Source organism: Atta cephalotes (genome assembly GCF_000143395.1).
Source record: "Atta cephalotes unplaced genomic scaffold scaffold00032, whole genome shotgun sequence".
Classification (NCBI taxonomy): domain Eukaryota; kingdom Metazoa; phylum Arthropoda; class Insecta; order Hymenoptera; family Formicidae; genus Atta; species Atta cephalotes.
In genome coordinates this window covers 3,444,038-3,457,789 of record NW_012130096.1, presented here as the reverse complement: position 1 = coordinate 3,457,789, position 13,752 = coordinate 3,444,038, and the positions used below count along the sequence as shown (strand labels likewise).

Genomic DNA, 13,752 nt, shown 5'->3' with positions numbered 1-13,752 from the left:
TACTATTAATATACTCGTATAACTTCGTATAATGTATGCTATACGAAGTTATTACGTATATATATATATATATACCATATAATAATATTAACTATGGCAGTCTGTCGAAATACGTGTATTTATATATAGCTAACAGGCGTCTGAGTTGTAAAGCGTCCAACAAACTGGACACTTCAACATTCACATTCTAATACGCGAGTGTCGCAATCGTTAGAGAAAGGCATTTTATTGTACTGACCAATCTTGTTGGTTGTTTAATGTAAAAAGACTAATCGACACCGTTCATGACATCGTTCCTAAGTGATGCGATGCGATAAAATGCAATAAAGTTTCCTTAGACTTTATTTACTCTACTACTTTATAGTATAAATATTATTAGTTTTTGTACAAATTTCACGGATCTGCTTCAGTAACATAATACGATATACGTAATAAGTAGATAGAAAACGAATTTTGCGCTTAATCTTCATCCAGAGCGGATAAGTGCGGAATGTCATAAGTTTCACAAACTTCATATATTTTGACCAATTTAAAATCTTGATAAATGTCAATATTTTTTTTCATAAAAAAAGAATTATCCTTGAAAATCAATTCTAATTTGTATAAATTTTTTTCAACATTTTTATATGAATAATTAGAATACTTTTCAAAAATACTGAAAATCTTAGAATTTTTCATATATGTGAATTTTTATAATATTCTAAGTTTTCTCATTTTATAATTTCTGAAAAACTATCTTAAACTTTTTCAGATTTTATAAGATTTTAATAAAAATTGTAGAATAAGAAATCTTCAAATATAATATTTCAAAATTCACATGTATAAATAAGTCTAGAAAAGTGTTCCAATTTGTATAACATAATGTGAAAAACTTTCTAAAAAATTATAAAAATATTTAGAAAACTGCAAAATTCTGAAAAATTATATGGAAAACTCTGAAAAAAGGATTGAATTTCAGTAAGTCTCTTTAAATGCATTATCAAGAAATATGTTTGCTAAGCGACAAATAAATAAATAAGTTATGAGATATCTTTATTAAGGAAGAAATAGAAGCGATGTATCCTAATTATAAGTAGAAACAGTTTGTGAAACTTCCCGTAGCATCCTACATGATATTCCTTTTTTAGCAATGAAATGAAATTATGTATGTTAGTTATTAACAGGCATAGTTTACATTTGCAAAGTACTTTACACGCATACGCTATGAATCTTACCAGTAGATTTATTCATTTTACGCGTGCTAGTCTACGCTATGAATGTTACTGCGATATCCTCGAAATAAAACGGACGATATTTTCCTTGCGCAATGCAAGGAAAAATTATATTCTACAGAGCTTCAAGAAATTTTAAGTTTGTTTCTATAGTATTTACTGCAAGTAAAAAAATGTACAAAATATTCATCATTGTAAAAACCATAAACTCGAGTATATTCTTTTCTTTTTATCCGGAAGCTACAAATATTATTAATTGTACTAGTACCAAGATGTTAATCAAATTATTCATCTCAGTTGCATTTATACATTCAATATGTATAGATACTTTACTATTAAAGTAAAAATAAAGCATCAATTGTTCTTAACGTCTCTTTCTTTTTTAAAATCAATGGAGCATTGTAGAAAACGGCAGTGCATCACGATAAGAGCAAACTGTAAGATCATAAGATCATCGAGAGAGCATAATATTAATCACGAGGTGAATTCATAGAACAGATGTCATTATCGATTACTTTAAGTTTGTACATGAAATGCATGTAATGATTATTATATATTAGATTTGATATCGTTACGTCTGCTGGAAATTCGATTTATGGCGAGAAAATACCTCCAGTTATATTAATATTTATTTTAGAAGTAATAAAAATTGCTTTTTTTTTCTTTTTTTCTAGTTGTAAACTTTCTAATTTTGCATAGCGACACGTTTTCTACAAACACATAATCGTAACTCGTTATTTTTATCTGTATAATAATCGCACATGTGTGACGGCAGTGATAGATTGTACATCGTGTCATGCATTTCGCTATATCGATCGTTGAAGTCCATTAATTTCAATATCGCTATCTTCAATATATATGTATATTGAAAAAAAAAAAATAATATATATATATATACTTCTTTCCGGCAGTTAACTAAAAAACTAATCGAATTTAAAGCAAATCGGTGGTTATGATACCGTTTGTAGTCGCGGAATCATAGGACAGATGAAGTACCAAAAAAAGTTGATGGCTGTGACTAGGGAGGTAATACGTCCAGCTTTAGGCCCGTCATCGGCTTGCAGAAGCCGCAATAACCGCCGCATTTACCGACGATTCGTTGATTATTCTAATTGCAAGTAACACGAAAAATATGTGTTAGAATATTTTCAAAAATTAACATAGAAGCAGATACAAAATCTGTTATCTTAAAATTTATCATTTTCCTATTGTCTAAATTAGTCCAAAAGAAATTTGGAATCGGTCTTCTAAGAAAAAGATTGGTGAATTTTCTGCTGAATAAAAAAATACATCGAAGTGACTTTTTGATTAATAATTATTTTTCAGAATTTTATTGATTTCATTTTTGATTTTATATATTATATGTATATGTGAGATATAAATATAAAATAATAAATAAAGCAAACGAAAAATGTATTAAATTTGCAATATAAGTATGTACATAATTTGCAATCTTGAATAAATCGATAACCACTTTCTTTTTTCAATTAACTGATTCTTACAATTCTACTTACAATTCTATTGATTGCGAGAGAAGAGATCGAGGTTTCCTTAATCCAAGTAATTTCTGGCGATAGTCCCAAAGCAGTTCCTCTCAAATCAATACTGAAACGTCCTTGTGGACATTCGACGAGGCTGTAACAATCACCGGCTTTGCCATACTCTACGCGTTGCATTCCTTTTGTCCATGAAAATGTGTAATCATTCGCTAAACATAAAACATTTCCAGTGTATTAAGTGTACAGAACTGCATGGAATATATATAAAAATGTATAATTAAAAATGTATATCTCCTTCATTTCTTTTCTTATCCACGAAATACAATCGTCTTTGTAAATGTTAACTTCCAAGTTTTAATTAAATTCAAAGTATGTATAAACATTGTGCTCACCTATAATAAAAAGTTTCGTTGGATCTATGCGCACTCTCTTAAACATTGTTCTGCCAGACACTGTTCCCAATTCGGACACGCAGTTGCAACTATCATTTCTTTGACCATTGAACGGACACGTGTGTGGGTTCCTCAATCTGATACATCAAAATCAAATTATTATAAGATATCACACGAAATTATTAAAACAAATAAAATTGAAAAAATAAAAAATTGTTGAAAAAATAATGCTGTAAATATCGAGAATAAAACGATAGTTGGCCAACCAACCTTTTATCATAAATTTCTGCGTAGTTCTCGCTATCGCCAGCTGGCAAAGTCAGATATTCTCGCGGCTCGGCGCTCGACATTCCGTGACAATAAATAGTCATATTTCTACCACCGATTAACAAAGGATATTCGCCATCTGTGGTAGCTTTGAGTCGTTTCTGGATTTCGAGACAAGTGACCGGACCGCATTTTCTTTGGTTGCATTTGCGCTTTCGTAATGGTTTGTATTCAGCTGGACAATGAAACCGCCCTACTTTCTTGTCGATGATTGCATCGTGGCAATAAAGTCTGCGGATTTGTCGACCTTTGCGTCCACAAGGATGACTACACTATAGAAACAAAAAAGAAAAATAGATATAAAGAGAGTTGTAGGAGAAGAAAAAGAAAAAAGAAGATAGAGAAGAGAGAAAAATTAATGCTACAAATAACAAAGTATTTATTAAACAATATTATTTATTAATATTAATTATTATTAATATTAAAATTAAAGAATCTGATCGGTATAAATTTTCAAAAAATTGAAAAAGATGTTTTGCTTTAAAAAATAATTAATTCAACTTTTTAAATTGAATTTTATAATTGATTATAAACTATAATTTTTTCTTTTTCTTAAGATATAATCTTTAAAACAAGAAATATTGCAAGTTTTTTATTTTCATTAAAATTAATAAATTTTGATATAAAATTTTAATATATTTGAAGCTACCTCTAAAGACTTTTCAGCTATTCTTATAATTGCGGATTAATTAGTATGACATTGAATTCAATAATATTTCAAAGAGGCACTCACTTTTCTCCAAGGGCCAGTAGTCCAATAATATTTATCGCTACATTCGCGTAGTTTACAAATCTGCTCGCCGACTGGTCTTTGATCCATCGGACAACCTACCGTTGGAGTTGGATCGATCCATCCATAGCGATTTACTCGATGACAAGTGACAGCACGACGTTGTATTCCCTTGCCACAGTCCGGCGTACACTTGTGGAAAAATAAACATCTATAAATCTTGATTATATCAAGTGCGCAGAAATTATTACAATATTTCTATCGATAATTGTGTCTTGATAAAGTTGATTAGAGTCATAAATGGAAGTCATAATAAATTTCATAATGAAAGAATGTATCGGAGAATCAGTATCGCAAATCATCACGAATAATTATTATAATCGCAGTTGCAAAAATTTCATATGTCTGTCGACAATTTAATATTCGTCAAAATTGCATTTTTTTTCATAATTAAACATTATTTTTCATAATTATTCATAATTAAACATTAGCAAAAATAGTCTATTTCATTAAAGAATATACAATTAAATCTTCTTTCAATCTATTGACACTTTGCTTAAAGTTCACTTGATACGATACATTCTTTCATTAAAACACAAAATTATGCAATCAATTAAAAATAAATATATACATGCTCATGCGTAATCTGAAACAAAAGTATAATTTGTGATATATTTCAGGCCATTATCATTTTATTAAGACCATGTGGTGTACGATATTATTTGTACAGTGCATAACGATTGTATAATATGTGGCGATTTAATTTCCCAGGATATTTTATATATATTGATATTAGCGTTATGCGTAAATATTACAAGTCAATAATATTTCCTAAATCTGCTAGGTGCAAGTTATATACATTAGTGATTAAACATCTATAATCTAATATCTAAATATATATAATTTTACGCTCGTTAAGTGGGAAACACTCTGTGTATATACATATTTCTGAATAAATGTGAGATTAATAACATGCAAAAAAATCCACTGTTTGAAAAAAAAAAACGTTAAATTGTGCAAACATCTCGCATGGATCTAACAATGATCCTATGAGTTATCAAGGTATCATGCATTTTTCATAATTCACTATGTATTTATGGAAGCCATTTTTCATATGCGATTAATTAGGATTAGTTATTTGTGTCATCGTTGTCAATAATCGTTATTCCCCTTTGCTGTATATATACACCAATATTTGCGTGCGTGTAAAACTCAATTTGACTTTCATGTTTTTTTTACTTAAGGTGAAAATTTTCGTAAAATTTTGGCCTAATAGCAACCCAGTCAGAAATGACAATGGAATCGACATCGAATCAACGTCGAAAGCATCAAATTGACGTCGAATTGACGTCGATTCGATGTCGATTCCATTATCATTTCTGACTGGGAAGATTGTAGCATTGGCGTAAGGTTTGAGGTATAAAGATACCTCCGACCAGGTGCCTTCTTGCCAGATAAAATCGCAGGCAATGCGTTGGCATAATCTCTGCGATTTTGGTTTGCGTGATTTCGATCTTATGCACTGCTCATCCTTAACAGGTACTTCTGGCCCATGGTTGCCTCTTCTCATCATACATTCCACTCTTCGCGTCTGAATCCCGGTGCCGCATGATTTCGAGCACTGCAAAATATTTCGATTCGGTGCAAACTGGCCACACATCCGTAACGATCAAATTTAGCGTTCAACATCGTTATTGCCGAAATTGGCCCGTTAAAATATCAATTCTGTTGAATTGTTTTAACTGTTTTATTACATTTATGATTCACTAAAATAAAATGGGGATTAAGAGAAGTTAAAATATTTCCGTTCAAAATATTTCGCTTAATAAAAATAGTTTTCCTAAAACGGTATTTCGTTAATATTTTTAAAATGCCTGTATATTTCTTTTTCCATTGCTTCTCATACATAGATAAATTCCGATAAAATTTCAACTTTTATATTATGTTGCCCTCAATTACTATTCAAAAATTAAAGGATAAAAAAAACAATCTCGTTAATCAATAAACGTTGCTCCATATCTTTATATTGTATAATTTTACCATAGATAAATAATATGGTTTACTTACCGGAGTCCAATTAGACATTTTCCATTTACGAATGATGTTAGACTCCAGACTGTTTTCTCTGCTGTTTTTAGGACTACTTCTGCAAGATTCCATCTGACATCTTCGCACGTGTTTTGGTTGTTCTTCGCTACACTCCTTGTGCGGCAAAATTTCACCGTCATGCTTTTGGCAGCGGACTTGACGATGTTGGAATCCGTTACCGCACGTTACGTCGCACTAAAATCATTAAAATCATTAAATCGAAAGCATATGATTAATCAGAAGAAACTGCATATTTTCGCGAAACATATTCTGAAAAAATATTTAATATGATTTTATATCATAATTCTGTACACAAAAAATAATGTTCATACAAAACATATAAACTTTATATAATAGAAAATGTTTCAATACCTCACTCCAGTCGCCGGTATTCCAAGCCGGACATAGGTGATGGTTGCAGGTCGTTCTGACTATCGGTTGTTGATTTGAATCGCAGTAATAGTCAGGTGCAACCATCCCGATTTCCGATATACATCTCACTATTCTACTTTTGAATCCGATATTGCACTTTTGCGAGCACTATACATAAAATATGATAAAATAATATGAATTATTCCGAATTATAAATTGCAAAGTTAAGAATTTGTGAAAGCTGTAAACTGTACAAATGAACCGCATTCTAATAAACAATGTTGACTATAGTAAATAAACCTACCTCTCCATAAGGTCCTACGTGCCACTTGTAGTGGAATGTAATACCGTTATTATCAATTTCGTTTTCTTGTGGAGATGAATCCTCACGTGAAGGATTCGTTGAATACGTAGTCGGCGGTAAGCTTACCTAAAAAGAAAGCAAGACTTTCTTTTACAAATATTGTATTATAAAAAAAAAATAAAGATGAAAATGATTTAAAATAACTAATCTCTTTTTTTATGTAAATGCTGAAGAGAATAAATTCTATTTTATTCGATCTATATTCGAGTCTTGTAATTTTGTATTATTAGCTCCAAAAATTGCTTTTATTGATAAATATAATGAAAACTTACTACATTGAGACATGGTTTTAGCGTGCAAATAACCGAAATCTCTGGTTTCTCAGCAATGGGGCATCCGTCACTCGGAGCACCGTCTGCATTCTTGCAAACGACTTTTCTTCGCGACGTTCCCTCGCCACACGTTACTGAACACTATACAACGAGAGACTAGATTCAACTTGATAACTTATTAAACGTGTACAGAAAATTGTCCAATGTACTGTACCGGACTCCAATCGCTGGCATGCCATTGATGACAAGGACCAGCATCGCAGACCTCCGTTACAACCGGCGTACCGCTGCAGAACGTGCGCGATACTACGCGATTCTCGACCTGGCACCAGGAAGCTCTATGTCGTTTTCCCATGCCACAAGTTACGGAACACTATAACATTTCATGACATCCATTAATCCAAATTATTCACGAATATTATCCAATACTGCATAAGAGATATTTAAAGCATAACAGCTGATCAATTATATTTTGTTATCAGAAAGTACTGATCTTAAGAGAAAGAAATTTAAAATACAAATATGTTTTTATGTTTTGTATAATATATTAAAATATTTCTATATAGCTAATCTTAATAAAAATTTTTTCAGAATTTTTATTTTTTCTAAAAAAATTAATAAAATTAGAAGAAATTTTGAAAAATTCTGAAATTCATATAAAAATTTTGAAAAATTATATGACAAATTCTAAGAAAAACTCAACAAGCTAATCTGATTTTAACATCATGTTTTACGTATCTCTGTATAGCGTGCATCTTACCTGACTCCACTCTCCCAGATCCCATTTCGGACAAGCCTCTTGATTGCATGTCCGCTTAAGGTGTTTCTCCTGTCTGACGCAATTCTCATCTCGTACCTGCCTTTCATTTGAATCAACGCATATCGCGCTTCTCAATTGTACACCGCCGCCGCACGAGACACTGCAGACATTCCATTCGCTGTAACTCCAATGAGCATCGTCGCAAGGACCAACACATGGTTGGTGCTCGCTCGGTTTTTCGATGTGCAAGCATGCGTGCGCCGGTATTGATCGCGGAGGATGCGATGAGTTTAGCAAGATTTGAACGCATCGCGAGGTAACAGTTCGCACGCCCGGACCACAGTGATTCGAGCATTCAGACATGGAAGTCGTTTGCCATCTGAAAGCGATTTAAATATGTAGATTCAGTAATTAGACTTATCATGAATGCAGAAATATCATTTAAATTTTGCTACACTATGCACATAAAATCGTGTACATATCTCACTAAATATAAACTAACAGTAACATTATATCAATATTTCCTATTCAATATGAATATAATGTAACACATATTGTACATAACAGTTACATTGTTGAATAGAAAATTGCAATAGTGATATAATGTTACTATTAGTTTATGTTCAGCGAAATTCCTTTATGTTCTTAAATTTTTAATTTTTCCAAATGATATATTACTGATTCTTTGTTTTCACGCGTTTCTCACTTACTGCAGCGTACAATGCGCGTTGCACATCTGACTCTCCTCTTGCGGTTTTTCCTCATTTCTGCAATAAGCATCGGGCACCGCTTCCTTGTGTTCAGTACTTCTACATTCAGCTTTACGATATTTCATACCCTGACACATTCGATTGCAGGTTGACCAATCGCTGAGCAACCACGTGTAACTATTTAGAATTCTTTTGGGTACAGTGTACTCATACGTGATTTGTGGTGGATAAACGTTTCCTACGGATAATACCTGGAATTCCGTATTCTTAGTTGAGTGGAGTCACATAGCCAGAGAAACTACTTTTAGCTAAGTGACGTAATTGTAAAATGTAAACGGTGAACCTGCCTCCAAAATTAAATCGATGGCAGTAGGCCGGGAACTGTTCAGTCGTTCCACAACCGATTCCGGTCCGCTGTATTCGATAGTGACGCCTGGATGCACAATCACCTTACGATGCATTACCATAAAGTTTCCATTTAAAATATATTCGCCGTCTTCTCCAATCCGTAACGCTGTATAACAATATGTTGAAGTGGTTTAAAAAATAATAAAATAAAAAAACTTTAATAGAAAAACTGAGATATAAGCACATGTACATGTTACATTTGATTCATAATAAATCTTTATGTGTAATTTTCTTTACAATAACATAACAATATTTTATATAAATATAGAATAGAATAGAATAGCTTTACATTATCTTCAATTTACTAATTTTATATGATAATATCTTTATTGTTTAGATTTAGTACAGTTCTGATTCATTAATTTAAAAAAATCTTCGAAACAAGGCAGGAAAATCTTACCGAGATAATTACTATCGTTATGAGAATTCAGCCATCCGTGTTGTTTAATATCAATATAGCTGCTACCTGCAGGAATTTTAGCTACTCTGGTATAACCGTATACGCTAGTATTATAGGCACCCGCGATTCTCTGGCAAGTGGCATTGTCGCCTCTGCAGACCCCGCAGGTATCAAGATCAGCTGTCGAATTCAAGATGTGATCGCATCCAGCGGGCTTACATTGGCCATTAACACATATGTGAAAAGTGTCGGGGCCGCAGGGTGTCCCATCGATTACTTTGTCGCGTAACATGTAATACTGATTACTCTCCACTTGGCAGTATAGTTTACAGCGATCTTGTGGCAATACTATAAAAAAAAGTTCCAAAAATCATATCTTTCTCACATAACTTCCTCCAAAAATTGGGTCAAACCTATCGCATAGATTAAGAAAAAGATGAATTTAGAAATGATAAAAAAATAAATCATTGCTTACTTCTTGTATACTTTGCATGCCACTTAACATCTCTAGCAAGATTCTGAATGTTGAAGTTATTGTTATCGAATTTCGAGCACTGCTGTTCTCTGTAAATGAAAGAAAAAAATAAATACTAATTCATTAAAATGGGTGAATAATATCTACTATTAATATACTGAAGAAACTATTTTGCTAGACCTAAAAATTTAGATGCAGCTAGCGATATAGATCTGAAAATAATTTTGTTAGACTATCAAAACAATTTGGACGCTTAAATATAATAAACATTGCAAAAATTCTAACAATCAACTTGAGCGTCCAATTATTTTAGTAAGTAATAATTATTTTAATAGTTCAACAAAATTATTTTTAGATCTGCATTTACTAGATTTTCAGATTATCTGCCATTAGAATGCCAGTTAATAGAACTATGTTCTTGCGGATTTATACAGTACATTTTCTTCATACAAGACACGTACCTAAAATCTGGGCTACCTGATGGGCATTCTCTGGTGCCGCAGCTGCGATATTTTACGCGCTCACCAATGCAATAATTGCCGCCATTGTTCGGCGCCGGATTGTCGCACTCGCGATATTTCCTCTTGACTCCACCACCGCAGGTCCGCGAACATTCGCCGTATCTTCCCCATTCGCCCCATTGACCATGCACCGGCTCGAGGTTTCTACGTGAGACGCATTCACCGCGATGACACCATTTATCGATGCCACAAGGTGTACCATCAGCCCAGGGCATGTGTTGAGTGTGACACTGTTGATGATGATCCCACAGTGGCGCGGTGCACCACAGTCTCCTACACACTGCCTGGCCGGTAACCGACCAAGCTCTCAATTTACTTCAATTCTTAAGCGAATTCCGTCGTAATAACGTTACGGAATAGACAAGTCAAAAGCAAGCTTGAACGTGTGTTCCAACAGATAATATCTCCAGTCATTAATAATATTATATAAAGACACAGGCTAAACATGAAATTAAAATAAGCGAGAGGATGGAATGTATTTTGTCTGAGATACGAACGCAAATACGTCTCCATCAAACGCGTGAAGAGAACGTTTTCGACTTACCATCACTCACCATATGAGGACAGATTCTGGATCCTTGCCCGAAGACGAGTTCGCACTGTTTGTTCTCCGAATAATCTTCGCCGGGTAACCGACCGTTTTGTCTCTCCATCATTTTACTGGGCTCATCAAGTAAACAGTTAGCATATCCGGCTCTGGAATAAAAAATCATTACGAATTAATAACAATTCTCGATATCGTTAATTAAGAGAAAGTTGTCCATTCACTCGAATAGCTTTGAGGATTATATTTCTCTGACAATGCGTGAAATATATTACAAGTGTATAACAGTCGCTTAGAATCTCGTTAAACCGGATTTCTAAGCGACGGCGATGACTCGTTTCGGCGATGACTCGTTTCAATGTCATAGAAAAACTCGCGATATTGCCTTTCTCGATCGAAATTAATTTGTCTGGCCGATATCCGTTCCTTGGAAATTGATGTGTTTGACGCAAAATAGTTATTCTCGGCTTTCCTATTTGTGCTTGAATCGTGATTCAAAACGCAATTTTAGAACGCGTTACACTTAAACCTATAAATGCTAATGAATTAATTGCCTTAACTAATTAAGAAAACATGATGTAATTAAATTATTCTGATAGCAAAAACAGAAATAAACCTAATTAACCTAATTAAACCTATTTAAACGTAATACATGTGCCATTAACTTGAGACATATGAAGTGCCTTTCGCTAAATATAGACACAAGAGACATCAAGAGACATTAAGGAGACATCTTTTAAAAAACATGAGAGAACTTTCAAATTAAATACGATTATTTATTTAGAAAAGTTGTAACATATTTACAGAAAGTTAAATGCCAAAAGAACAGAGAAAAAGTTATTTATTTATTAAAAATCAACTTAATAAATCTCTTACTTTAACGACGGAACATTGCCAATAACCATTAATGAATTAAAGATCCCACGAATTGTACCGCTATGAACAGAAAGGCAAATCAACGCGATCAACAGACAAAACCTGACATCGCATTGCGTACTGTCTCAAGTAGAGGTCACGAGTCAATTAGTAACGATCTCTTTCCAGAATGCTCCCCGGCATATCGTTTATAACCGAGTCATTCGCCAATTAATGACTGACTCACTCGAGAAATTCGGTGACATAGTGTCGGGAACACTTGGACCACTCCCAGGGAAAAGTATTATCGTCCAGCATGCGGGACATTACATTGTGCACACCCGAACGATTTCTGAAACCAGCGCACTTGGAGTCGTCGTCGTGCGGCATGTTAAGTCTGTAATGCATTTCGGATATTTTCTCTGAGTGAAATGTTTCAAAAAATCATAATCATAATATACACATGAACAAGAAAAGCGAAAAGGGATTAGAAAATTAGAGATTTAAAGATTAATTAAAGATATTTCAAAAAGAAATAGTATGAAATATAAACCCAGTAAATACTAAGTAACATAAACAATGTTATAATTTTATACTCAATAATGTAACTTATAACATATGTTATATTACATTTATACTGTTGAGTATAAAATTATGACATTGATTTATTTGGTGTTTACTGGGAAATGTATAATACAAGATCTGGTATAAAAAAGACAAAGAAAAAATAAGATTGGAAAATCAAAAATTTAAATATGAAGACACACGTGGCAAACATATAGCACAACAATCTCATGAAGAAGATACGGCGTATCTTTCAAGAAGGATTTAAATGATTTCATTACATAAATTATAACATTACATAAATTACGTAACATAAATTATAAAGAAAACATAGTATACTTTACGATCGATAAATATACTTACACGTGACCAATTTCATGTGCAATGGTAAACGCTGCAGCTAATCCATTATCCTGCACGATAGCACACGAAGATCCAGGAGAGCACATTCTACCCAGCTCGGCTAAGCCCAAAGTATCACAACGTTTTTGGCGCGGATTGTGACACAGATTTTCTCTGAAAATTATTTTCAGATTGTACACATGTCATATGTTCTTAAACTTCGAATTATTTCTATAAGATTATTATTTCGATAAATTTAAGTTGAAAAATTTTAATGGAAAGTCATCATTTGCAATTATTTTATATTCATTATTAAACATTATTAAACATTCTGATTTCTTCTTAAAATTTTTAATTATTGAGATAATAAATTTACAAATATATTTTAAATAAAATCTTGTTATTTAATTACATTCTAAAAATTAAATTTAAACGCTTTAGGCAAGAAAATTTTAGTTTCAATCGTCTACTAACTAAAATTATTGTTACTTTATAAAAAACAGTAATTTTTACGAAAAATTTCATATTATAGAAAAACGTATATTTTTACAATATAAATTCTTCTAATACAATACCTGGTTAATAGAAGCGCAGCGTCGTGGTGTTCCGGTGAGGGTTCGTCGGGATTGTTACGTTTCTGCCATTGGCAGAATCGCTTTAACATTTCAGCCGCCGCGATTCCGTCACTTCCGCTATGCTTAACACCGAATATTTCTTCAGTCTTGATGATCTTCATCACTGCAATGCTTACTGGATTGCCGATAGACTGGTCTTTGTAGATCCGTGAAACCTATCCTTCCAGGGGAGCAAATAAAAACATATCCGGTAATTCAGTTGTAACAAATTACCTGAACCGAATAAGGCTTAGCACTAAATAAAAACCACTTTTAAATTTATTAAAAACGCGCTTCACGCCAG

At 32.8% G+C, this 13,752-nt stretch overlaps 1 protein-coding gene across 1 annotated transcript in view; it reads right to left on the bottom strand.

Annotated features, from left to right (window-relative positions):
* Window positions 1-1,882: 1,882 nt before the first annotated feature.
* Window positions 1,883-13,752, bottom strand: part of LOC105621244 (A disintegrin and metalloproteinase with thrombospondin motifs 9) — a 42,902-nt gene continuing 31,032 nt past the window's right edge. The window contains exons 8-28 of the mRNA XM_012202713.1: window positions 13,410-13,624; window positions 12,856-13,008; window positions 12,176-12,325; window positions 11,074-11,225; window positions 10,470-10,809; window positions 10,009-10,097; window positions 9,534-9,881; window positions 9,073-9,239; window positions 8,726-8,976; window positions 8,016-8,394; window positions 7,470-7,628; window positions 7,256-7,396; window positions 6,924-7,049; window positions 6,620-6,787; window positions 6,227-6,442; window positions 5,589-5,780; window positions 4,163-4,351; window positions 3,373-3,701; window positions 3,103-3,239; window positions 2,726-2,919; window positions 1,883-2,319 (exon numbers count right to left, since the gene is read on the bottom strand). Coding sequence (XP_012058103.1) covers window positions 2,230-2,319; window positions 2,726-2,919; window positions 3,103-3,239; window positions 3,373-3,701; window positions 4,163-4,351; window positions 5,589-5,780; window positions 6,227-6,442; window positions 6,620-6,787; window positions 6,924-7,049; window positions 7,256-7,396; window positions 7,470-7,628; window positions 8,016-8,394; window positions 8,726-8,976; window positions 9,073-9,239; window positions 9,534-9,881; window positions 10,009-10,097; window positions 10,470-10,809; window positions 11,074-11,225; window positions 12,176-12,325; window positions 12,856-13,008; window positions 13,410-13,624 — 4,185 coding nt within the window. The 3' untranslated portion in view covers window positions 1,883-2,229. The remainder of the gene's footprint in view (window positions 2,320-2,725; window positions 2,920-3,102; window positions 3,240-3,372; window positions 3,702-4,162; window positions 4,352-5,588; window positions 5,781-6,226; window positions 6,443-6,619; window positions 6,788-6,923; window positions 7,050-7,255; window positions 7,397-7,469; window positions 7,629-8,015; window positions 8,395-8,725; window positions 8,977-9,072; window positions 9,240-9,533; window positions 9,882-10,008; window positions 10,098-10,469; window positions 10,810-11,073; window positions 11,226-12,175; window positions 12,326-12,855; window positions 13,009-13,409; window positions 13,625-13,752) is intronic.